Here is a 25,904-nt window from a genome sequence, read left to right as displayed (position 1 = left end):
TAACAATGAGAGCTCATCCTTGAAGCAAAATAATTTCAGCCTGCTTCACCTGAGATTGTGTTATTATGAACAGAGGGGTTGCGGAAATATTTTACTATTACAACTTCCAAAACTTTATTCTTTGCTTTCTCTGAATTTCACAGATCTTTTTTTTAATGTTCTCTGCCCATCCATATTTTATGCCAACCATTTCGTTTCACTTCACTGACTTGTTTCAACTGTTCCAAGGCCACAAAATGATACAGGTCACAGCATCCTAAGTTAAACTTGGCTGGTGTTGGTGGTGGACACAAACTGCTGTGGGGTTCGTACAGGAGAAGGTGAGTCCGATAAAAAGGGAAGAGACGGCTGAGTCACTCTTGTCCTGCTGATTCTGGTTATCTGTGTCGGGCTTCTTGTTTGCCTGAGTGATTCGGGCTGGAACCATCAGGAGCTCCCTCTTTTTCCCCTCATTCATGTGAACCATGACTTCCACTGAACTGAGCGCGCACTGCTGAGATAAAGGCTGCAGTCAGACTGAGTGTGGCGATGGAACCTGTGAGAAAACATGGTGGACGGAGCCATCTGGCCAGCTCCTCTATGTCCTCGCTCTGCTGAACACAAAGCTGCAGCCACCTGTCTTGTATGCTTCACTATCCAAAAGAAGTTGAGTACCTCCAGGATAGTAAGACAAGATAATGTGTTTTTGTGTGTGTTCACATTTCACCTTGTGCATTTTATAGGAAAAATGCTCAGACAGAGGAGAACTATTTCTCCTCTGAGAATTGCTGTCTGTTTACAAATCACTATTGCTTCTATGAAGCAATATAATACATGGATCCAGATTTTTCTCCTCTCTGCTAAAAGCCTCTAACATTATTTCCATGCCATGTTAAAGGATATGCATCTTCTTTTTCTACTTATTGACTGAAGTTTAAGCAAGGTCATTCGCAAAAGCTTTTGTGACAATATTCTCCCCGAGAATATTGGATTTTATCTGCATCTATTAGCAAAGCATTTGGCATGAAAGAGAAACATTTAGTAAGATACACCACGGTGCTTTGAAGAGATTCAGAGCCTGCATCAGCTTTCTAAAAGTGAGCACACCTTTTAGGGCAGGGATTCCTAACCAGGAGTGAGGGCAGAGGGTATAGTAGGTGTACCCCAGGGTTAGAAAGATTGTGGGGTAAGTCAAGCAATTAGAAAAGAGTTAAAGCACATTCTCATTAGAAAATGTACCAAAATATGTGGATAAATAGTTAAAATATTTACATCATATAAAACTTGGATAACATGGGAAAAAGTAATAGATAATTCCCAAGTACCCAATGAATGTAAAACAGGCGCCGTGTTAGACTAAGCTCAAGGTAGTGGAAACAATGCGAAAATCGTTACTAGAGTAAGGGATAAATAGTTCAAACAGAAAGATTAAGGTGATGGATTAATTAAAATTGTTCTAAAAAAGTAATGGTACATGCTTGACATCGTTGAATTAACAAGATAAAAGTGATAATAATTGTTGAAACAGAAACATATACACAAGTAAACCAAATGACTATACAATCATTTTATTTACAAAGAAGTTTTAATATTTGTGTGATAAATGCTCACAATCAAAGTTGTGTGTTTCACAGTGGTCATCAGTTAAATCTCACCCTCCTCTCCTACAACTGCAGACAAAACTAGCTGCTGGGCCTCAGTGCCACTTTAAAGAAACACCACATAAGTGTATCTAGCGGGAGACTCACAGGGGAGACCAGGGAGAGGCCGTCATCCATCCAGTCTGTCAGTGAAGCAATATAAGACAGGAATCCCAGAGAGAAAAGACAAAACCTAGTTGGATCTTGGCCCAATGATAAGTTACCTTGCACATGGCAGCCATTATACCATGAGAATTAAATGATAAGATTCCAATTACCTGCTAATTTAAACCACCGGTCAAATTTGAGGAGGGAAGGATGATGGAGCTTCCTGCTAAGGATTTCATGTTGTAATAGCTTTCTGCAGGTGAAAAAGGAAATGGGAAAATCTTGCAGTTATTAAAAGGTGTAGTACAAATGACCTGCCACCATGAAAATGTTCCTTATCTATGTCACATTAAATCTATAATGCATTCTTGCTCCAATTCAAACTGACGAGCCTAATGAAAAATCTCATCTGAAGAACATTTGTATTTACAAGCACTGTTTTCTACCATATCTGAGTTTGTTTTGAAGGTTAATCAATCTCCAAATAATCTACAGGAGAATCCATATGGCCTACATTGCCCTCAACCCAGCAATAGGGGGCCTTGTCCTCTAATTAATTTGTCTTGTCCCTCTGCTAAACACTGGATCAGTTAGCAGGACTGCTGCATTATTCAACATAGCCGTGGGTGAGAGAGGAAGTCTGTGGTCTGGAGTCACCTTACTCTGGGCAGAGTAGCAAAATATACGAGATGGAGACAGAGGAGATGGAAAAAGAAAAGTAATGGGAGAGAAGTGGGGGAGGTGAGGGAGAAAGACAGAAAGAAGTGTGTGAGAGGTATTATCAAAAAGGGAAAAGGATTGAAATGAGGTGGGAGATTAATAGAGGAAAGAGATCAAATGTTCAACGTGGTTCAAGACGAAGGACACCGCTAAAAGACCGCATCCGTATGAGAAACCGCAGGAGGTCAGAGGCTCATACACAGGAAGCCCATGTCCAGCTGTTAGTTCTCTGCTTCTGCTGACAAACCTGTCAGAAAACCACACACATTTTTTTTCAGCTGCCTAAGCATATTTGACAGAACATCCAATGATAAGTTGACAACACATCTTTTTTCCCTCTTGTTCTTTTATTGTTGAACGCTGTTATTCCTTAGAACAAACCCCCTCCTGACCCCGACATACATCTGCCGTCTCACTCTCTCGCTTTCTATCGTTAAATACAGAGCTTGCCCAACCCACACATACAATGGCCAAAAAACACAGTAGTTATGTACCATTGGGTCATACAGAAACACAGAAATGAAATCAGTGGTACTTTCAGGGCAGACGCTGCCACTCAAAGAGCAGTCATAATAAAAATACTTTGGAATGGTAAAAGTACAGTGCTCTCACACAGTTGCTGTGGCTGCTGGAAAACACAGTGGTTAGAATATATGATGTGGACTGGATTCTGAAATGAACTGAATGAAATGCAAAGCAGAAAACGGATTCATACATGCTTTGACAGACCTGGTTTACTCAAGGAAATGCAGTTGATACTTGGTTTTTAAAAGATCTGGCAATAAACTTACACAATGGTCATTTACAGCACATTCAGCTTTGTGGTTATGTAGTGGTTACTTACTCTATGTCTGTACTCTGGGCAAACATACTGCATATTATTCACATAATATTCACATAAAATATTTTACATGGGTATGTACACGCTCCTTTCACTTTTGAGAAAAAGTGGGCACTTTTTCCAGTGATCTTCATGTCAGATCACTTATAAACTACCTTATCAAAACAAGCTGCTCTTTCAGTGAATCTGTGACTCTGGTGATGTTGGTATATTGTTAAGATTCTTCTCATTTTCTGGTGCTCCCAGCTCAACCTGACTTTGAGGTGCAGACTATCAACAGAGCTAGCTGCTATTTCGGTGCACTTTAACTTTTCTTTCCTTGTTTATTAGGGCATGTCCTGGAGGGGACTTACAGCAAGAGTTACAGAAAATTTGGTAGAAAAACAAATCATAAAGGATCATAATGGAGGCTAGAATAGATATTTTTCTTGGTTCTGTAACAAAAGTGTTGAAAGTACAAATAAAATATGCTCCATGTCTGTGTGTTTAGGGCTTTTTCAGAGGAATTTTAAAGCTGATTCAGATCATTACGTGTGCACACATGCCAACCTGCTGGAAGAGCTTCCACTGACTTGGGCATTAACAGTTTCAGTGTTCTTCGGCATTGGCCAGTAGCTGAAAATTACTTATACAACTGACAATTCTGTGACAACTAAGCAGCAAGGTCAGTGGGCACCATTTCTTACAATTATTCCTTAAATTAAAAATAAAACTTTTATTTTAAGATAAAATATAAATAAATGACTGCCAATGTGAAAACACCAGCAATTTGTGTGGTGACAGAAAATAGCATTTTCCTTATACACAATGGTAATGCCCTGTTTTATTTATATATATACATATCTATATATATATAGATATGTATATATATTTTTATTTTACACCACTAAGAACAACAACTATTGTTCATTTCAAAATTGTCAAAATGAACCCCCTACATGAGTAATGGGGTAATGATAAAATTTAAAATGGCTTAGACAGTTTACAATACAACCAAATGCTGCAGACCACAAAGGAGTCAAAGAGTTTCAGACTGAACCCTGTAACACAGCACTGGTTTAAACACTTCACCACAGCATTAATGGAACATCAGTTTTCACACCACCACTACATATGGCATGTCAGCACATTGCTAAAGGTGTATGAGCATTACAGCTGCAAAACAACGGTTTGTGCTGCATGTTCTGCATTGTGCGAAAAAAGTAAATCCTTCTCTGCAGTGAAACTAAAGGGGGTGCTGTATGGTACCAGCTTAGCTACAATGCTAATTCAAGCACTAGATTGCTACATTTTAGGAACTTGTAAAGTGTTTTTCTTGGTAGCTGCATCTGCATGCTGATAGTCTGGCCAAGTGAACAGACCATCTGTCTTTGCCTGGTCTCCGTATGAGACTACTTTGTTATTTGTTCGGTTTTGGAAATTAGGAAACACAAGTCTTTTGTCCATTAAACATTAACTGGTTGCAACCACAAAAGTCAGCACAGCTGTTGTCAAAGTTCGAAATTTCCACTTAGTGCTCCGTAGTTGTCCACGAACAGTTTTTACGTCACATAACATACGATACACAATAATAAGAAGGCGTGCACAAAGGCTGTTTTCCACAATAATACGAGCACGCCTTATGAGTTTCCCCTGTTCCTTCTTCCCTCCTTTTGTGTATAGGATACAATCACTTGGGAGCAAGATCATTAGCTGTTGCAGTACATACTGTGTGTTTGTAGGCATATATCAAGATGAAGCAGAAGAACAAAGTCAAAAGGGGTTTCAAGTCAATCAGTGGGATTGGCACTGTGACAGTAATGAGACAGAAATCTCACATGGTGGCACCAGGCCCAGTGTTGTGGTCCCTGGAAAAGTCCACCTATAGCACAAGTGGTAATCCAGCACAAACATTATGGCAAAATACAACACATTGCACTTCTGTACAGTTTCTGCATCAATGCTGTTGAGGACTGGGCTGTAGGTCCTTTGTTAAAATCTCTTGTTGCTATTTGTACACCAGTATGACCTTCTAGATGTATTCAGGGATTTGAATACATTTCTCCTATAGTCAGAGATAAGGCAGTTTATGGTATGGTAAATAAGTCATGCCACAACCACAGTGGATTGCTGTTGTGTGTAGCGCTTGGAAAGAAGGAAATGCTTCCACATTTAGATAGTGGTGCTGTAACTCTGGTGTTATGGCCCCCTTGCTGTTTAAATGAAACCAATGAAACACAGCCAAGGTGACCCGTCTTCTGATTAGACAGGTCCATTCTGCAGCTTAGAATAGTGTTTTGCCGCTGCAGAAATCTTTACCACAAAAAAAGAGCTTTAGTCTGAGAAGCAAAAAGGACCAAGAAAAGCACAAAAAATATCAAAAGAGACAAACGTCACCAACAAGGAGAAAATCACAGCTGTACATTAAAGGTTAAAGGTTGACCAGTTTTTTTCCTCCTGTTCTTTTTTCGAAGTTCTTTCAATCCCAAGGTACAAACAATAAAGTAGAAGGGGTCACTGGGTGGCCTTAAATCAAACCTCCAACGCATTGGACACCAGTGCTGTGGTAAACATTTAGTTGCTATCTCCCTTCAAAGCAATCCAAGTATTCCAGGACAAGGTCAAAGCAGAATCGATACTGGTCCTGAGGAAAAATAAGACATTCTTGAATTAAAATCCGAAGAGGTGAGAATCATAACACTGCTTTATTTATGTACAGGTTCTCTTACCAGGGACTCCACCATGTTGGGTTTGCAGTTACGTAGTGTTTTCACAGCATAGAAAATGTCCACCATGTTCTGGTACTGAATCATCTCAAGGAGTATGTTGCAAGCACAGAGGGTCCCACTGCGCCCACCTCCATTACTGCAGAGGAAAAGATTTGCTTTTTACCAGTGTTTACGTGTGTGGCTCTAGGGATGGCAGTGCTGGTTGGTCAATCCACCACTTTAGTCTGGTCACTTCTGGATTGGTTATCATAGAAACTCATGGTGACTGGAGGATAAAACCTCACTGACCATGAGCTTAACAGTTATGGCTTCTAAGTAAAATTTGGTAGTCACACTTGTAAGTTCTCCTCACCAAAAACTCGTTTGGTGATCACTCAAATATCTAGCTAGTGTTGCCATCAGGTCATTACATTAAATACTGTATTTTGGTTTTTGACTAAATACCTGCAAGATTATGGTACAAACATTCCCATCAGATCAAGTATTTATAGGCTTAATTGCCTGATTGCCTGTAAAGCGGTATGTGCAACATACCCATGCATCTCTTTGTCCATTTGGAATAAGCCTCCTAACATGTTTTAGTAGGTTCTGGAAGACAATAATACAATACAACTTGTGCAGAGTTTGTTTTAGGGTTCATAAAGCAGGCATCTGATACAGTTAATACAACATGTGCCCACAATATAAATAGTGACACAATAAAAGCTGTAAGGTAAGACAAAATTGAGAAATAAGAGCACAGTGTGCCATTTCCTCGGAAATATTGTCCTGGTCATCATAAATGAAAGGCAATATCAATAAACTGCTGGATGACAATCCACTTCCTTTCTCCTGAGACAAATGCAGTGAAGGTGGTCACAGGAGCCTCTGCAGCGTATACAAGCAATATTAAGGTAATCAATCGTCGTCAGTGCTTTGGCAGTCCTGGATTTACTGTAGTGAGAACCATCGCATTCTGTATTAAGCCATAATTGATTTGATCTCCATAATCTCTTCCCTGGTTGTTGTGGGTAACACTGTGTGACAGCGCTGAGTGATGTGCTTTCGGATGGGGGTGGTGAGGATGAACGTGTGACGGGTTGGCAATGAGCTGGACGGCCCATTCATATTCATCAGCGAGCGTGCGCTCCAGGGGCTTAGGACAACAGAGGAGCATAAAACGCCACACAGTGCACCACCCCACAGAGCAGCATATTAGACCACAATCGGATTTTCTACATTACAAAATACTAGGAAGGGAAAATACTTTGCACCGCATCTCATTGCACCAAACATCACAGAGACAAGACACGACACAGTCTCTGCCTCTCATCGTTATTACACAGATGTGGTCAGAATTTACTGAGTTTTAAGAGACATTTTTGTGATGCTTCCCTCTGTGAATAAGCTTTTATGTGGTTTTAAATGCACTTTTAAATGTCAGTCTTCAACAGAAGTAATTCATTGTCTGAGACCTTTTCAGAGACAAACTGAATGTATTTCTGCTTTTTATTTTAATTTCCAGCACATGATGCACGTTTACTCACAGGCAGTGCACAACAGTGCGTCCTTCTCCACACTCTCGTTGCCATTTGTGCACTTGAGCAAGCAGGTTGAGGAAAGCCTTCTTGGAGTCAGGTACATCACGATATGCCGACCAGCGCAGGAACTGGAATTGACACACCACCAGCTGGCCCTCTTGGAGCTTCAGATGCAACGGGACACATAAAACACATGGAATCTGAGTCAACTGTACTGTGCGCTGTACATTCTCTAACATGTCTGTGTTGTGTTACACTTATTGGTTGTGTGAGTATTTCTACATGTGCCAGTTAATGTCTGTGTTTAAGTGCTCCCCAGAATGCATGCTGGCACTCTCAGCTGTGCTTACTTAGCAGACTGGCTATGAGATATATGGGTCTGCAGGTGTAAGTGGGGCCCAAGCTTTATGTGTAAGAGGTCCCTGTGTGTTCATAACCTTGTCCTGTGGAATCTCACCTAATACTTAAGGACCAGTGGAGAACTGTAAGTCATGCAAATTGGGCCAGCAAAGACACCAATGATGCATGGAGGAATTACCTCAGCGGAGGTGGGATTTACACAATGTACTTTTTTTGTACTCCTCTCCTACCCTCACATACATATGCTTACAACGCACTTCCTTTGACTTTTACTCCCTACCCTTGTATATCATTGTCACACATTGGAAAAATACACACTAATGCACTCAAAGAGGAGCAGAGAGAGGGAGAGGTGTGTGTTTCTTTGTGATTCAATTCCTTCCATGCCGTCTTAAGTTGCCCTCTCCTTGACACTGTGTGTACTGAGTAGAAAAAAAGTGCAATAGGTAGAGAGGGGAGTGACAAGGGCAGTCGAAAGAGGACGTAAAGATGTCAATCAAGAAAGAAAATTCTGGGCACTGCCTGTTGCGGTTCTTATAATGGCAGCGGGAAAACGCCTTGCATACAGATTTCTTCAGTAATTGGTTGACCGTGATCCTTGGCAGAATGCGTGCATGTGCTTATGCAAAAAACCTTCCTGCATTGTGTTGACACACAGTCAAAACAATGTGTGAAGTTTGTGAAGTCAAAATGACTGATTCATACATATGCACACATTTGGAGACCTTTTTTTCTGTAGCAGACAGGCCACATTGACATCCCCTGTAATACCTTTTATAATGGCGGACCTGACCATTTTTAGCCTATTTTACGAGTTCTGGGTAATTATTTGCCTTTTTTAGCAAATCAAACATAGGTCTGCTTTACAGGGTGTGCTGCTTTACAGTTGTCTGCGACTGAAAATATGCCATGCATTATAATAACCATACTTAACTAATTAGTATTCCAGCAGACACCTACGAGAGGGAAGACCCTATCTAGATAATGACAGGAAAAAAGTGAAAAGGGGAGAGATTGACCTTTATCGTATGCATGTCAATGGGCTTTTTTGCATGCTTTTTTTATAGAACAAAAGTTCCTTGAGTATGTTATGCTCTTATAGTATGGGAATGTGTTATGCAAAATGGTGGCTCTGGTTCAATTTTCTGGACGGCTGAATATCAATACAACATTGTTTGTTGTATGTATAATACAGTGCATAAATATGTTTTTTTTCTCATCTGCCACTGTGCTCAGTGAAAACCTCCAGGTCATATTTTAGAGTGTATTTATTTCACAACCTCCTCTGTCCCATGAGGCAAACACTAAAGACGTGCTTTTGTGTAAGCATATGAAAGCAATATAGAGAGATAATGATGCAGAAGCACACAGCCAACATCAATTGAAGCATTCTGCTTTTAAGTTTACACATATAAGAAGTTGTATAGAAATTCTAATTTTCTGCCAATGTACATCCACAGCCAAATCTGTAATTCTTTGACTTTGATGACTTTGGATGTACATTACAGGTGCCAGGTCTAAATGTGCTGTAGGTAAAATTTCACATCTGAATCACCAGTGAGCTCCACAGCTAATGCATTTCTAATGAGGTAAGTTACCATTTGTAAAATACCTAGTGGAACAACATGTCCTGGTTCAGGTGTTTTTTGTAACATTAATGACTCACCCTTGTGACGTTCTTGACTCGAAACAGACGGGTAATGACATCCTCATCTGCTGACATGGACAGAAACTCCACTTCCATGGGCCCGTACTGCTGTAAGCCAGGCTCTGGCCAATACTGAACACATGGCTTCATGTAGCAAGGAGGTCACAGAGAGAGGGGAGACTGTTTAATCAATGTTGAAAGATGACATGTACAGTGATTGTGGCCATAACTGCTCATTTGCGCCTAAAACTTCGGATAATCAACAAAGGAAAAGCCTTTAAGAAGTTCAAATGATACCAGTGTAGGTGTGTGGACCTGTAGAGTAATGTATCTGCATACACTAAGTAGTAATAAAAGGAAAAGAATGGTTAAAGAAACACTCAAACTCAAACATAACAATGATCAAATTGGTGTGCCTACATAGAACAGGAGGTGTTACTGTGCCACACTGGTGTTAAAAAGAAAAGAGAAGCAGCATGAGCTTGGACATATGTAATGTTCTTTGAGAAATTGCAACAAGAGGGAGACAGAGTACTCCTGTGCCATGTATGAACTCTGCTGAGTTCATAACAAGATCCTGCAATGAAAAACTTAAAGTGGCAATAACTCAATTCTCAGGCGAGACCCAAAAGGACTGTGTGCCACTGCAAGAAATGAAATGAAAATCATTTAAAGGGAAGTGAGTGAAAAGTGAAACTGAGCAGGAGTACCTACTTTCTACACAGAACATGGTGTAGTCAAAATAGCAAAGATAGGCACCAACATCCTACATTCAATCAGTTCATCAAACGCAATGCTAGGATTATTTTAAAGGTCAGGTCGGTGATTTACTGATTTTAACAAGTATGCTTTGATAGATCAGGAATGGATTTATGTTTTTAGATTTATTTATTCATTTTTATCTCATATTATCCCATATTTCTACCGGGCTTGGGGATTGGGAATGGGCTGTTGGGGGTTCAGTGTCTTGCACAGGGACACTTGGACATGTGGTCGGGAGGAACAGGACGTGAACCTCCGACCCTATGGTCAGTAGGTGGCCACTCTACCAACTGCTCCATTGCTGCCCCCGATTCATATTTTTTAGAAAGTTATTAAGTGAGGATCATTTGAACCCTAAATATGTCCAGTTTCTATTTAGAATCGACAAGCATTATATGACAAAGATACATTGCTGTTCTGTTCGGTAATGAAGTGAAAAACCACAATTGTCATTGGTGATTTAACCGATTCAATTTCCTTTACCATTGTTACAGATACCTTAGAACACCAAATAAAGAACTCTCAAGAACTAGCCCTGCAGCTGCCATGTTCACATTTTGATATCTCCACCAGCAGAAAACATTTGTAAGGAATAATTCTGCAACAATCTGAGGCTGACCTGATCACAATTTAAAATAAAATAATAACCTGTTTTTCAAGGTGGTGATAAATCACATTGCACATGGTTAATATTTACAGTTTACTATGCAAAGGGTTGCATATATGAATAGACTGCAAATGTAGATTCTGTATAAATTATTATGTTCAATATTTTTGGCTCATTAGTCTGTGTTTCATTGGTTATTCTTGAAAATATCAATTATACAGGTTTAAATAATTGGTAATTTAAAATTAAACAAAAGTCCTTTATGTTGCTTGCTAGTAGTATTATTAACAAAGGCTGATGCTACTTAATGCTCTCTGTTGTTGTAACTGATCTCAGTGTAGCATCTGACACAGAATACTCTCCATCAGAGGGTTATCTCTAATTTTCATACATACATTCATACATTTCATACAAGGTCAATTATTATTATTTTTTCTCTACAATCCTATTCTATATCTTTACAGGTTTTCCTCGGCCTACCTTATTGTGGCATGACATTTCTGTTTTCTTTCCATCAATGGACTGATGATACCCAGTAGTACATGTCCCAACATTATTGAATTATTCAGTACCAATGTCATCTCTGCACAACTGTTTATCTGCCATTAAGCACTGGATGGCTGCCAGTCAGCTTAACTCCAACAAATCTGCGATCTTAATAATTGGCTGAACACGTATGTAGTCAAATCGTGCCAGCGTGTTGCTCTTTAACAGTGTTGTCCCTTCTGCCAATAATCTGAGATTCTCATCTCACTGGAGCCTTAGTCTGATTCCCACTACTATCAATGTACTGTAGGTAGAAGTAGTAATTTCTTCCACCTGAGAAATATTACGAGAAATAAAACATTCCTTTTCTTTTAATGTCATTTACATGTCTCATGTTTTCAACACCTAATTGCTTCTCTGTTTTAATCAGAAAACTGTAAGGAAAATTTAGTTGGCTTCTTTTTGCTTTTTTTTCCCTCTCGCTCCACTCTCTACTCACCCCAACTCGACAAGGCAGATGGCCACCCACCCTGAGCCTGGTTCTGCAGGAGGTTTCTTTCATTAAAGAAGCTTTTCCTCACCGTCATCAACTAGTGCTTGCTCAAGGGGGACTAGCTGGGTTTAATCTGTATCTGTACAGTCTTGATTTTATTATGAAAAGCATTTTGAGATCATTACTTTCTAAATTTACACTATATAAACAAAGTTACATTTAATTGAATTATATTTCTATATCTACATACAATTTAGATCTACACTATTGCTGACTTCTCCTTCAGTAGAGCCCTTAAGTCATTGTTTACCAGCTCAAGCTCTGCTTTTAGAGCTCCAACAAAAAGGAATAGCTACAGATTTAAGCCCTTTAAATTCTACTCCGAAAAAATGTATTTATGACATTCTTTTAATCATTCAATCTTAGTGTTTTGAACCGAATCTTGAACCTGAATCTTGCTCCACTCGTTACCATTTCTATAGTGTTAAAGAAAGAACAGGGAATACTGCAGTACGCAGAGACATATGCTCATGAGAAAAAGTGGGGCGCCAACAAAAAGAACCCTAAGATGTGGCTGGAGGGTAATGCAAGCCTATTCTCCAGAGATGTAACTTGAGGAGGGGTAGGAAAAAACTGGGGCGGGTGTTATCTAGTCATGCCTTTAGATCAATGCGGTCAGGGATCAAAGCCCAACAAAATGGCATGAAGAAATTAATCTCAAGCACAGTAAGATACGGAAACAGCACAGGCGGGGTATGCCAAGAAAGTCTCAAGCAAAGTTTAGATAACCTCAAGACCGAAAGTAAAAACTTGTACAGCAAACAGCAGCTCCTGCATGAGTGAAATCAAATATTTTGTAAAGTCAACAATCAATGGCAATAAAACTGTATGTAATACTTTGACCTTACCCAGGCAGAGTTTGACTGGTTAAGTTGGTTGAGCATGACCACTGCGGTGCAACCGTAGTCAAAGACCAGTCTCCAAAAGTCTGCTGTCGTGCCAGGCAGAGGGTGAGGGGTCACGATGAAAGCGGCCTGCCGGTGGAAGCTGTCAGCGAGAGCAGCATTGATGTAATTGTTGCTTTCCCCTTCTGTCGTAACCAGGAAGGCCAGGGCGCGATCAGGCGGCAGGACATCCATGCTGCGGTTCTTCTCTCGGTTTCTGGGCAACAGAGCAATGCTGCACTCCTCCACATCAAGGTGGGGAGTCACAGAGTTGAGCGTCTGCAAATGGAAATGTTAAAAAGGTGAGACGAGAGTGAGGAGAGGATGAAACGACATGGAAGCGAGCGTTTAAAAAAGGTAGGCGTGAGGATGGTTGAGATGCAGCAGCAGAGTTAAAGATGCTAGAAAAGAGATTTAACAAAGGAGGGAGGAATGTGACACAGACCAACACTGTAATTTTAATCCCTTACAGTACATATGGACGCTTGCACACCGAAACATACAAGACACTCAGTTGACAGAATGCCAAGAATCCAATTATGCTAATGGAAAAAAAATTAATACTCTGAATATAATGTTGACAAACAGATTTAATGCATAATAAAAGGTAATGCATGAACAAAAACAATTCTAAGAAACACTGCATACTAATAAAGGGCTCTCTGTTCATTACTTTAGACATATATTTAGACAACAAGTAAACATATTTGGATCATTAATATACTGCATGAATAATAAATCTTGGCTTGCTGATCTCAGTACTACTGGTCGGCTGATTGCTGTCTGCAGGATGACAGAGTAAAAGGCAAACACAGGGCTCCTTGGACAGTGATGAGGCTTCTAATAATGTCAGATGGATATGTTTACAAGATCAAAGTGAGACATGTAACATTTTCTTTATCAACAGTTTATAATCAAAGTGTCACACCACCTACAGAACCCTTCCCCAATCCGAAGCAATGCATCCATTATAATTGCCATGTGGTGTATAAAGATAAATGTGCAAAATTAAAGGAGGAGAATGAGCCTTTCTCAGTTTAACTTTGAAATGCTAAACCTGGAATCCCTGTGCCTGCTGGCTGAGCACTGCAGCAGAAGGAGGTGGATGAAGCAGGTAAAGAACACGGGAACACAGCTGGTTCCCTTTTCTCCCAATCAACGTCTAAAAAGTGTTCTGACACTGCATTCCAACAATTGAGGCAGAGGATTTCAATAACACATGCAGAATCAAAAGTGAAGGCAAACTAACATAATTCTCCACAAACACAGATACACAGAACGCATTAATGGATGTTTACAGGACACACACACAGACAGGCCTATCCATTAGGCTGCCCCTATCTAGAGTTTGTTGATGTTAAAATGTCTATGTCATCATCTGCTGTTTATGTAACTGTCTGAATACCAAACAGGCTGTTTTAACTTAACTGCGCTTACACAGTGTAGACCTCATAAGGGAACACATGCAGTACAGCCAGATCCACTGGATCAACTACATGGTTACCACCACTTGTAACAGTATGATTTTTACATTTTCAACAGATTTAAAACTTTAAAATGTATTAACATAACTATGATTATCATTGGTGGCAGAAGCAGTAAAAATAATAATAATGATAGAACTAATAGTAACATTAGTTGTGTAGTTACATAAAAAATGTATTATTTGTGGTAATTATTTGTGATATTAGTAGTACTGCTATAGTAGAATTTCTAGTAGCTCTACAGTACAGTACATGCAGTTATACAGGATGCAGTATTATTAATAATGCTGCTGAAAATTAGCTGGAGCAGTGGAATTGATAATTGCTAATAGGTTCCATTAAAGTAATTAAAGAAATGATGATGGTGTTTAATACATTGCATTATGAATGGAAATTACTGTGTGTGGGCTGTGTTATTAAGACTATGAGTTTTCATGTTTCATATTTTAATGGGTACACATGTCAGCAAAAATGAAACTGTGCCTTAAGGCTGGTCCTGCTATTCTGCCATTGGGTAAAGACTCACCTGGAACTCTTCCCGTAGTTGGGAGGAATTACTCTGGGAGTCGACCCGAAGCATCTCTTTGTAGGTGACGGCAAATTCATTCACCAGGATGGCTGTCTCTCCACACAGACAGGCCTCCAGGATAGCATCATGGATGAAGATATACTGCTCCTGAAAGGACAACAAGCACCATAACTGAGTGTCTTGTATGTTTACGTGTGCTGGCATCCACATGTACTGTAATGGATTAAAATTACAGTGTTAGGCATCACAGACCATACAGGTTGAGACAGAAGCAAGAATTAAGTACCTGCAGAAGCATGGTATGAAAATGTGTAGATGCAAAAAAAAATATCCAACAATATGAAGGATGGCAGAGATTTTTCATAACTTGTCCTGTTCAGAATTAGGTGCTGTAATCTTGTTGGTGTATGAGAGTTGCTGGAGAAGAAATATTTCTAAGTAAACAAACTTATGCTGCGTGCATTTATTTAGAGCACCCCTGTAAATAACTACAAATGTAATAAACAGCCAAGTCAATGCTGGGTTTACATATTAAGGGGAGAAAATGCAAATTATCTTCACATCTAAAGAATAGCTCATGCCTACATAGTACACTGACAGACAATGTGAGTCTGTTCTTTAAAATTATTGCAATGACCTTTACGTAAGTTCCAGAGGGAAAGTATTATAATACACTCCCCCTTGCTCTTTGAATTTCCAAACAATGGGAGGGAAAAACAAATATTTACAAGACCTAACTCTCCAGTAAATGTTCTCTAGTAGAATAGAGAGGTTGGCATGTTAAAACCAGTAAGCTCTTGAACACAGTACATGTATAAAAAATGTGATGTATTATACTGTGTGTGACAAGTCAGCCTGGTCACCCAATGGAAGAGCATTTGGTTGGGATGCAGAAAAAAAATGGGAGGGTTGTGGCAGGAAGGGCATCCGGCGTAAAAACACATACCAAATCAAATCGTGTGGAACACGTTCCGCTGCGGTGACCCCTGAAGGGACAAGCCGAAAGCTGTTCATCTTTTATACTATGTGTGACAATGATGTGATTTCCTTAGTGTGTAGTCGCCCTGCCCTGGCAAACTATTTGGTGTTGTGACCAACCGGTGGTACTGCAGTTATCTTAACACTGGCCCAAAAAGCATATATAATAAAAACCCAGCAAACTCTTTTCATCATCGGAAATAGATACAATATTTGTCTGGAAGGGCCCTAAGATAATTATATTTTATCTTCACTCATGTTTGCAAGGAGCCGGGAGAGGGAAGTGGAGGAATTTGCAAGTGCACATGCTCTGTGGGCCCAAAAACTGATTGAAAGGACACCATGTCTTAATGTAGTACCCAGCTAATACATCCATGACCATGACCATGAGAGAGTACCTCTGTTTGGATCATGTTGATACGTCGAGAGCAGAGGGTTTTGACGCAGTTGTAGATATCCACCACGCCTTCACACTCGGCCATGTCCAACATGACATCCAGCACGATGTAGCACCCGGTGCGTCCTGCCCCCACACTGGCGCACAAAGAAAAGTTTCATTACAAATCAAGTACATTAAAGCATCAAATTATCATCAAAAAACCTTTTATTTATTTTTTTTTGAGTACACTGTGTCTGCCCAGGAGGTCAGAGATTATAGGACTATGTGATTTATAAAAAAACACAAGCACAGGCCCAGTGACTGATTGTGTTTGCAAAGCTACAGTGAGCACTAGCACCCAAGGGGCAAGCAAGGTCATGTGCCCACTGTAACTTTACCAGCTGAATATTTCCCTTAAAATATTGAAAATAAAGCAAAATAGGTTGGAATGGCTTCATTTTTTTCATGATGCTACTGAAACTTTTAACCATAATATGCATAGGCTGCTTAGATTGACACTTCCGTGAGGCATTATAAATTCAGATTTAATGGAAAAATTTTTTTCTTTAGCATCTGTTTGCATTTGAACTTTTTATTCTAGGAATTTCATACGAATAAAAGCATACAGTAATGCAGTTAATGTATCTAAACAGAGTCATGGTAGAGTTAAAAAATTGCTTATCTAGAGAAGCAAATGACAAGTAGTCTACTGATGCTACAGTAACAGCCATCAATGACACTCACAACTTCACTTTGCTTGTCATTTTGACCACCTCAAAAGATATATCTAACTATACTAATTAACATTCATAACATTTTCAATTATGAGTTATTTTTACAATTAAGATACTGTTACTTTGCCTTCATAACGTTTTAGATTTTTATGCTACCTGCAGTGGACCACCACAGGGCCTGCATCAGGGGGTGTAGAAGCTTTCACACGTCGTATAAAGGCCAATAGTCCAGTGGCATGATAGGGCACCCCATGCTCAGGCCAAGATGTGAAGTGAAACTGACGCACCTCATGCTTAGTTGAGTATCCTCTCTGTCAACAAAAACTGTGTGTTAGTGAACAAAGGAAGAGTGTTACATGTGAAAATATAACATGTGGCCTGGGTCGAGCAGATGCCTATCTATGTACACAGATTCTCTCTCACTGAGAAATGTGGCATGTTTTTTGGTTCAGCGTGAGGACAACCTGAACATTATTTACGTGGGGTGTTAGGTCTTCTAAGACAGTCAGGTCTTTGGGCATCACATGCTAGAAGAAGCTGCAGAGTCACAGACACACATCAAGGAATTACTAAGGCTCTCAGAGAGCTCAGGGAGAGCTGGGAGGTTTTTACTCTCTACTGGGAGACTGCAGCAGTCACACAGCAATTTCTTCCTCTGTACAGAGATGACAGCCACGCAAAGCAAAGATTTGTTGAAGACAGAAATCCAAAAAAAGAATGGAAAAGAGCTATGAAAAACAAGCTGTCACCAGCTCTCAAATTTGTGCCGATTTGAATAAGAAGCAGCGTGTGCACATGGAGAAGAAATGTGACAGTGTGATGATAATGCTGTGTTTGTGCCAGTGTCACTCCAGCGTTGCTCTGAGCCCTTCCAATGAGAGATCCCCGGGGAGATTGACAGGATGGAGGCCATCAGGGGCACAACACTGTAACAGCTATGTTGGAAAGACGACAGGGGCATTCACATAGCTACTGGTGTTAATTCCTACTGATTTAACATTTGGCTCTCATGCCCATCAGTAAGTATCTAATCCTATTTGTTAATATACTACTTCTAATTTTAATTCTCCCTTTAGCACGTAACAGGAAAACATGTCTATTACAGGTGGCTCATGATATGTTCATCAAGGAACCATAAAAAGCGGTGAATCAAAAACTGAATATGCAGTGAATCGCATAGTATTTTTCTACACTGGGACTTCAGCTACAAATGGAGAATACTTTAACAAGTTTTAGAAACTTGACAGGGCATGTGCAAACCAGGTTAGGGAAAATGTAAATCCTAAATAAACTCACCCTCTCCAATGCAAAGGTGCGCACTGTGTATTCAGCGAGTGTCTCTGTCTTTAGCAGAGTGATTTTAATGTCACCGTACATCTCACTGTCATCAGGCCAGTATTTACAGCATTTCACCTGTTTTAAAATAATAAACAGAAATAAACCTTGATTGATTTTTACATTTGTGGAAAATTCACCTGAAAAATAGCAGAATGTGTAACAAGAAGAGATGCAGCAACAATTCTTTAACTGTTTCAAATTATTTTTCAAAAGATCAAATCACTTCCATTCCCTAGTATTAAGAGGAATATTAGTGAGAAATGCAATAAGTTATGTACAGCGGTTAAACTGAAAAGACTGCAGAAGAAACAAAACAACCTGTCAAAGAAAAGAAAAGCACAACAATCATATAATGGTAGGAAATATAATGAACAACAGGGCAGCAATCATTTTACCAATACCAAGCACAATGGAAGGAAATATAATGAACAAGGGGGCAGCAATCATTTTTACCAATACCAGGCACAAAATATGTTTTTTTTAAGTTAATGGAGGTGTTATTTGGATTCAGCCACACAGACTAGTCTTCATCTGTTGACCGCTCCCTCAATTGTCAGCATCGAGAACCAATTTGGTTGGGAAAAAAATACTGCTAGAAAAATGGTGTCATTTTAAACATCCTATGAAATAATATGTTTATCTTGCCTAGACTGCAAAGGATTGTGTATTTTTACTAGAATCTATATGCTACAGTTTGTGTTGTGAGGTGGAAAATAAAAATACTAGAGTACAACCAGGACAGCGGTTCAAGATGAACGCGTCAAAATATGTTTATACATTCGTCCCTTATGATTAGAATCATGACATGCTATACTTTTCCATAATACACTAATGCTGTTTTACAGTAGTGTTGTCACAAAAGGTCATGCATGTACTACACTGTATATTGTAATATTTTAGAATAAATGCGCATATTTAATTAATACTTATAAAAATTTAATTAAAAAATACTTAAGAGACTTATAGTCCTATGTATAGTCCTCCTAAAAATACATTTGATTGATAACACCTAGGTGCTCTGTGAGATTTATACTTATTAAATGCATAAAAAACTTGTCTATAGACAAGTTTTCAATTACAAGTTTTCAAAAACTTGTCTATAGACAAGTTTTAGGAATAGATGAATTTAGGATGTTTCTAAACAGTGGATAGTGAAGTAGAGGGAAGGAGGAGGAGAAGGGGGAAGTGTACATCACTTACCCTGCCAACCTCAACCAGCTTAGTGATCATGACGATGCTGAAACAATTTTCTTGCCACACCATCCTCCAAAAATCATACAGAGTCTCCTGCTTAGGTCCTAGTGGGATGTGGAAAGAACAACAAAGAAAAATGACATCATAAAAACCTGACCTCAGTGAGGGAGTGTTGTGAAACCTTGTTTTATTCTAGCTTAAATAAACTTCCTCAAATGGGAAGGTTAACATCTCGAAAGACTGTGCTGTCAATTGAGTTATTTGGAACACCAGGCAGAATGAAAGGGGTGATGCCTGACAAAACAACAGCAGAAGATAATGATGAGAGCCCATCGGACCATAAGTCAATGAGCTACAGGGGCAGCTGTATCTCAGTTGGTAAGGCAGTCGTCCTTGGCCAGCTGGGTCAGTGGTTCAACTTCCAGTCACTCCTGGCTAAATGTCATACCAAACTGCTCCCAGTGAGTCAGGTGAGCACCTTGCACAACATCCGCCATAATCAATGTGCGAAAGTGTGTGAATGGGAAGCACAATTGTAAAGCGGTTTGGATAAAAGCACTATAAAAGCAGCCCAATTATTTATTTATTCATCCAAAAACAAGATGTTTAGGGAGTGAGATAAAAGTAGAAAATGGGGATCACATCAACACCCTTCTCTGTCTCTAACAGGGGGAATAGAAGGTGCTGGTGCAAGATAAGCAGATCTTTTTTTTTTGATGGAAGCTCCCTAAGAACTGACACTCTGCAGGGTTTAGAAACAGCATAGGGAAATTCACTCACAGTCCAGCTGTCCATCAGAAGTGATCTTGAGCAACAGAGGGTGAACTACTTCTCCCTTCAATGAACACACCACCCCACATATCACAGTAGATTGAGAAGCCATAATTAATGTGTGTAATTATTCACTTCTTTTCATGATTCATTTAGTGACATTCCTAACACAGCCTTAATGGGTTGGTGGCTACACTACCACCTTTGGAATTACCAGAGAGATGGTTTTGCCAAGAGATTGTGCATGACCAGGCTCACTGGCTGAATCATCTTCAGTTTATTAGATCAAGACAAAAGGTAGCTGGCATTCTGAATACACACACACACACACACACACACACACACACACATGCACACACCTATAGGCTTGCTGGAATACTCACCCTGAGTGGCGATGAAGTGGTTGGATCGATGGTAGCCCTGAAAGAGAGAAGAGGGATGACATGCTGAGTAAGCCATCTGCGCCTCAGGCTCAGCTGAATGGGAGGGCGTCTCTCTTTCTCACCCTTTTCCTCCCTTTCTCCCTTAAATTCTGCTCTCCTACTGACCCAGTCGCTGTAACTGCGAGTGGCATTTCCTGTGTAATTTTCCAGCGCTGTCTGACCTATTGCTGACTTTAGACCATGCAGTATCTTCACCCTCAGAGACTCCACAGAGTTTGGAGTAGTTGAGGCAATGTGCCAAATACTAAACCTCGACAAACTGCTTATAAACCTGTGAAAAAGAGATTCCTGAAGGAGATGGGGCTAGCTGAGTGAACAATGCCTGAATCCCTGTGACAGTTTAATAAAGATATGATAAAGAAACTAAAGGTGCACACTCTTCAGTTTAAGCTTTTCAATTTATTCATCAAGCTCTCTCAGAATGCTGAGAAAGTACTGTCCCATAAAAACAAATCAATTTTCATTGAAGGTGCAATATGTACTGTATCTGAGATGATGAATTAACAAACCAAAACCATTTTTCCCCTCAGAAAACATCATTGAATTCTTCCACTGTTGTCACAAGTGGCGGCATATCTTAGACACAAATGCATGGTTTGTATCATCTCCAACATAAACTGTCTTCTATGGCAAAATCTGACATGTACAATGAATTACTGTGAGATACTTTATATCAAAGAGTGTGACAGTCTTTGATATAGATGACAGACATTTCCATACAGTGAGCATGATGTGAATATGAATGGACAATGAGATTTCACCTTTTCAGCGTTGATGGGGAACTGACATGACAAAAGCCACCTGAGGGACTTTAAAAAGCATTAAGGAAGAGCAAACTGTCAGAGGAAGTCCTCCTGAAAATAGGAACTGCTTGTCTAACCTTGCAAGGTAAATGAAACACCTGTTTTCAAGAATGTACTGTATGAAAACATCCCCTACAAAACCACACAGTGTGTGTTGAAGTGGAGCTGGAAAGATAACTGATGCCCCAATTAGGATACATGACTGTGGACTGAGGAACGCAGGCCCACGGGCTCTCATCAAATCAGCATGATGGGGCAATCCACATTGATAATAGTTTTTATCTTTTTGCAGAGAGCATCTTTCTAATATGTCGAGTCTGTCAAGGTCGCTAATGGTTTGCTAAACTAAGGTTTATCCAGTCAGATAAACACGGACGTGTTTAAAATGGAGATGGATGACCAATGCTATGAGGCCTACTATCCACAATTCCTCTGGCCCTGGCAAACACTATCAGGAACAATTCTACCACTCCTCACTTAAGACTGTCACCATAGCAACTAAACTTCCTGAATCTTGCCCACTTATGATAACTAACAAAGCCACCAGGGTCCTCTATCCAGACAGGACATATCTCCTAGTATTCATTTAAAAATAACTCAAACAAGGTGTTTTTTGTTTGTTTGTTGTTTATTTTCTTTTGTTTTTTTTAATTAGATGTGCACAGACCTGACACCTGAAACACACTGGCCTTTGAGCCTTTGTGGATAGAGCACAGTGGACAGAAGAGAAGAAACTGGGAAGAGAAGAGGGGAGAATAGCAAAAATAGAGCGATGGCAGGCAGAAGAACGAGCAGTGAAGTACTTACTTCCCTGTTAATCCGAATCTACAGGGTCCGAGGTCGAGGAAGTGGGGAGGGGAGTAGAAAAAGAAGACATATAGGCTAGTTAATGAAAGAAGCTTTTGGAAAAGTCGGTGTTATGGTTACAGACAGGTGGGAAGAAATATGTGTGTGTTTATGTAATTACAAGACTGAGTGCTATGTAAAAACAAAAAAATCTTAAGAGTTTTAATCTTAACATCATTTTCCCCATTGACTCTAATGTAGTATTTCCTTTGTTTAGACTAAAATTACTATTAGTTTTTCCTCTTTAATTGTTAAATTTGCACTAGGGAGTTCCGTTTTAAAAAATGCTAAGAATAAACAGCCTGCTGTGTCTCACACATAAATTACACTGCTAATTGTGAAGTGAGGCTGGAATACTGTTTTAAAAATGGGGCAATATTCTTTACATTTCATTGCAAATTGGACATACACTCGATATGACAGCATATTCTTTATAAACTGGAAGGCAAATGTACTGTAAGAAGCTACTTTTAGATAACATTTACAATGTAGTTTATATAGTTACTGCTTAAAACCCTGAAAAGAATACTTAGTCTAAATGTTCTTCACTAATTTACTATTACACTGCTATAACTTTGTCAGACTTGATGATGGACAGAAAAAAAAGCAACAAAAATAAAATAAAAAAACAAACATATTGATGTCCTTAATTTCATGCTTTTTTCTTCCAAATGCAAGCTTAGTGGGGAAATATGTGTGTGGCTATAAAATTTTGATAGTCTCACTTATTCAAAACTGCTTTCTAACCTGAGCACTGACACAAGGGACATCATTTTACACACTTTGTACAAAATTGGAAGTATTTCTCCATAAGATGAGATATTAATCACTAATGAGGCAACAATCGGTGAAAGTTAATTGTAGATATTACTAATGTTTTAGTAGTAGCCCTTAAGTTACTGTAGTAATTTAAGGGCAGACTACAAATGGCAGTAAGACCTTGTTACTTTTAAAACTAAATAAATAAATAAATGTGAAAATGTAAATTAGCTACTAACATGCACTTCACTGCTCTGCTTTGAATTTACAACACTAAACATATGCAAAGTTCTGTAGCCCTACAAGCAAACAAACAACACAGCCAAGCTGAGGCTTGAAGTGAAAGAGAAACAGAAAACAGCTTGCACTTTCTCACCTCTGCTTTGAAAGTGCAATAATGTTTCGATGGGGGGAAAAAAACTTTTCCATTTAACCTCTGGTGAAATAATCACAGGCTGTCCGAAATATGCTCCGCTGTGGCTACGTGGTTACTATTCAGCTTCTCAGGTCAGCTTTGTCAGAGAGTAAAATCACTGACACTGACACTGTAGTGGCTGCTGAGTGGTGTTTTCCCTCTAATGCCTGCACCTCTGTGCTCTAAATGCTAATGGAGACCCTCAAAATAATACAGTCCTAACAGCACACCATGTTTTTAATACCCTCTCATTGTAATGAACTCTCTAAAAGCATCTCACCACTGGCCATTCTCTACAGAGAACTAAAGGAGAGGAGAAAAGCTCTGCAGTGTCAAGCATTTTCAGGATACAATTTGGGCTAAAGAAAGAACCAATTTCCAATTAAGTCAATTTATGGGTCTAGTAATTTCCTTTCACTGAAAAAATGTAATTTAGTTTTAAAATACATTATTTATAAAGATATTGACTGATTCATGAGCTTTCAACTTCTTATCAACTTCAACAGGAGAAGATGTACATCAGCTCCTCAGGGAGTGCCATATTTACTTTATAGTCATCCCAAAGAGAGGCATCCAAAGTAAATCTTGTGAAATAAATCATTATCAGATTATCAGGTTTCCCTTGACATAACTGTAATGAAAAGCAGCTATGACAGCAAAGTCACAGAGGAACCAAAAAAGCTCAATCTACAGTATAATGTATCGGGTGGTAAACTTGTACTTCTTCTGCTTTCTGAATAAAACAGCCTCTTCTAGATTTTATGAATGAAAATACGCATGGATGAGACTGTGTGAGACACATTAGCAACATATACATGTGTTTCGTATGAGTAGTGAGAATGTTACTGTGTCACTTCATGTGTGGCAGACAGTTAATGTGAACGGTGGAAAGGATCATCTACTCCAAGCCCATCCGGAGATTGAATAACATCAATCATGTCTATTTAATTTAGTGGGATTTTTGCATCTTACAAAAAGGTTCATCTCGTTTGCAAGCATTAAATGAATTTCAACTCTGTTTTAATACATGTGATAGCACAGTTAGTCTAGGTTAGGGATTTGGTGTAGCAAGTGACAATCATGGCATCTGGCAAAACATCAGCAGATGATTTGATTTGACTGGATGAAAGCTCCCAGGTGAAAGTGGGCCAGCAGACTGGTGCACTTACAGGAATGAAAGAGATGCGTTGTGGCTTTGCAGGGTGTGAGAGACAGATCCTCGGCAAAGGCTGACTTTTTGTATACCATGTCAAACAAAGGCAGAAAAACAACAGACTTACATCAATGTAGTTGGCGTTAATGTAGTCTGAGTTGGGGTCTCCCAGGAGAGGGTGGAGCTTGACTCTGTGGCGGTCATCTGAGAGAGAGATAAAAGATAAAAGCATGAATTGAAATTGAAAGTTTGAACAACATTTTCTCTCATTTTTATGATGACAGAACAAGTTCTGACGTACATCCCAAAAAGGTGTCATGCCTCCCTTTGGTTTTGTCCTTCTTCTTTGTGCAGTCCCATCCATCAAAGAAGCTCTGCAGTGATAAAAAAAAGATTTGCAGCAGATTTCAAGAACATAATTTCTCTGTATTTACCATTTGAATGTCTCAGCTAAACATTACTATAGCTTTAAAACATATTTTCTTTTTTTTTATGGGTGATAAAAGCCCATCAAGCACATCTCCCCAAGTACTGCTAATGCTTAGATCAAGAGCCGCTCTATTCTACTGAGAGCTTTGGTGCATGTGACATAATTAAACAAAAGAATGCCATGAGCATCGTGTAGTCCTGGTCGGATCCCAAAGCCTGCAAGACTCATGGGCTCCAAGTCGTCCTGGAGATGCAACAGATTATATTGTAACCAAGTGGCTACTTTGCCACATAAACTGTGTGTTTGTTGCAAGTAGCATAAGGTGCAATTGTTAGCTACTTCACCAATATCAGCTGTTTGAACTTTTCTTTGTCTTTATTGCAGAGACCTACAGCTCGAGCCTCAGTCTTTCACCATCATATCAGAGCCATAAGGAGCATAAGACCTCTTCTGCCCGCCTCTTGTTTCAAAATTTTTCAGCTGTAAGCATTTTTAAGTCCACTGGAGACAGTCTTTTCAAATTAATGGCGCTATAAAGTTAGCTCAATTAGATAGCTGGCCATATCTTATAAAATCTGTCAACAAGAGTAGTCATTAATGCCAGCATTAAAGGTCGCAGTCTAAAAATAAGAGGCCTGCATTTGTCTTCCTGTGTAAAGAAGCCAATGTTTCAAAAATTGCTAAGGGTTTGGAATAGTAAATCTGACACCACTAATGTAAAGTGCCTATGCTCCATGTGAAAACCAAAACTGTAACTGTACTGAATGTTTCTATATTTAGTGTATCAACCACTGTACACTGAGATGACTGGTAATAGGAGTAAAGGCAGAGG

The 25,904-nt window shown here is 39.4% G+C and overlaps 1 protein-coding gene across 6 annotated transcripts in view; it reads right to left on the bottom strand.

Moving 5' to 3' along the window:
* Nucleotides 1–1,531: 1,531 nt before the first annotated feature.
* Nucleotides 1,532–25,904, bottom strand: part of ptprub (protein tyrosine phosphatase receptor type Ub) — a 142,281-nt gene continuing 117,908 nt past the window's right edge. For 4 of the 6 annotated variants that reach the window (XM_067510088.1, XM_067510090.1, XM_067510093.1 and 1 more), the window contains 14 exons: nucleotides 24,944–25,016; nucleotides 24,770–24,846; nucleotides 22,277–22,294; nucleotides 20,607–20,643; nucleotides 19,459–19,556; nucleotides 18,217–18,333; nucleotides 17,077–17,231; nucleotides 16,206–16,341; nucleotides 14,827–14,976; nucleotides 12,781–13,095; nucleotides 9,543–9,668; nucleotides 7,523–7,680; nucleotides 5,997–6,132; nucleotides 1,532–5,911 (listed from right to left, as the gene is read on the bottom strand). In XM_067510088.1, coding sequence (XP_067366189.1) covers nucleotides 5,849–5,911; nucleotides 5,997–6,132; nucleotides 7,523–7,680; nucleotides 9,543–9,668; nucleotides 12,781–13,095; nucleotides 14,827–14,976; nucleotides 16,206–16,341; nucleotides 17,077–17,231; nucleotides 18,217–18,333; nucleotides 19,459–19,556; nucleotides 20,607–20,643; nucleotides 22,277–22,294; nucleotides 24,770–24,846; nucleotides 24,944–25,016 — 1,659 coding nt within the window. In that variant the 3' untranslated portion in view covers nucleotides 1,532–5,848. The remainder of the gene's footprint in view (nucleotides 5,912–5,996; nucleotides 6,133–7,522; nucleotides 7,681–9,542; nucleotides 9,669–12,780; nucleotides 13,096–14,826; nucleotides 14,977–16,205; nucleotides 16,342–17,076; nucleotides 17,232–18,216; nucleotides 18,334–19,458; nucleotides 19,557–20,606; nucleotides 20,644–22,276; nucleotides 22,295–24,769; nucleotides 24,847–24,943; nucleotides 25,017–25,904) is intronic. The other 2 variants (XM_067510089.1, XM_067510091.1) reach the window with 1 other exon arrangement.

Source organism: Channa argus, chromosome 7 (assembly GCF_033026475.1).
Source record: "Channa argus isolate prfri chromosome 7, Channa argus male v1.0, whole genome shotgun sequence".
Lineage (NCBI taxonomy): Eukaryota > Metazoa > Chordata > Actinopteri > Anabantiformes > Channidae > Channa > Channa argus.
Note: the sequence above shows the minus strand (reverse complement) of the source record. Positions and strands in the feature narration are given on the sequence as shown.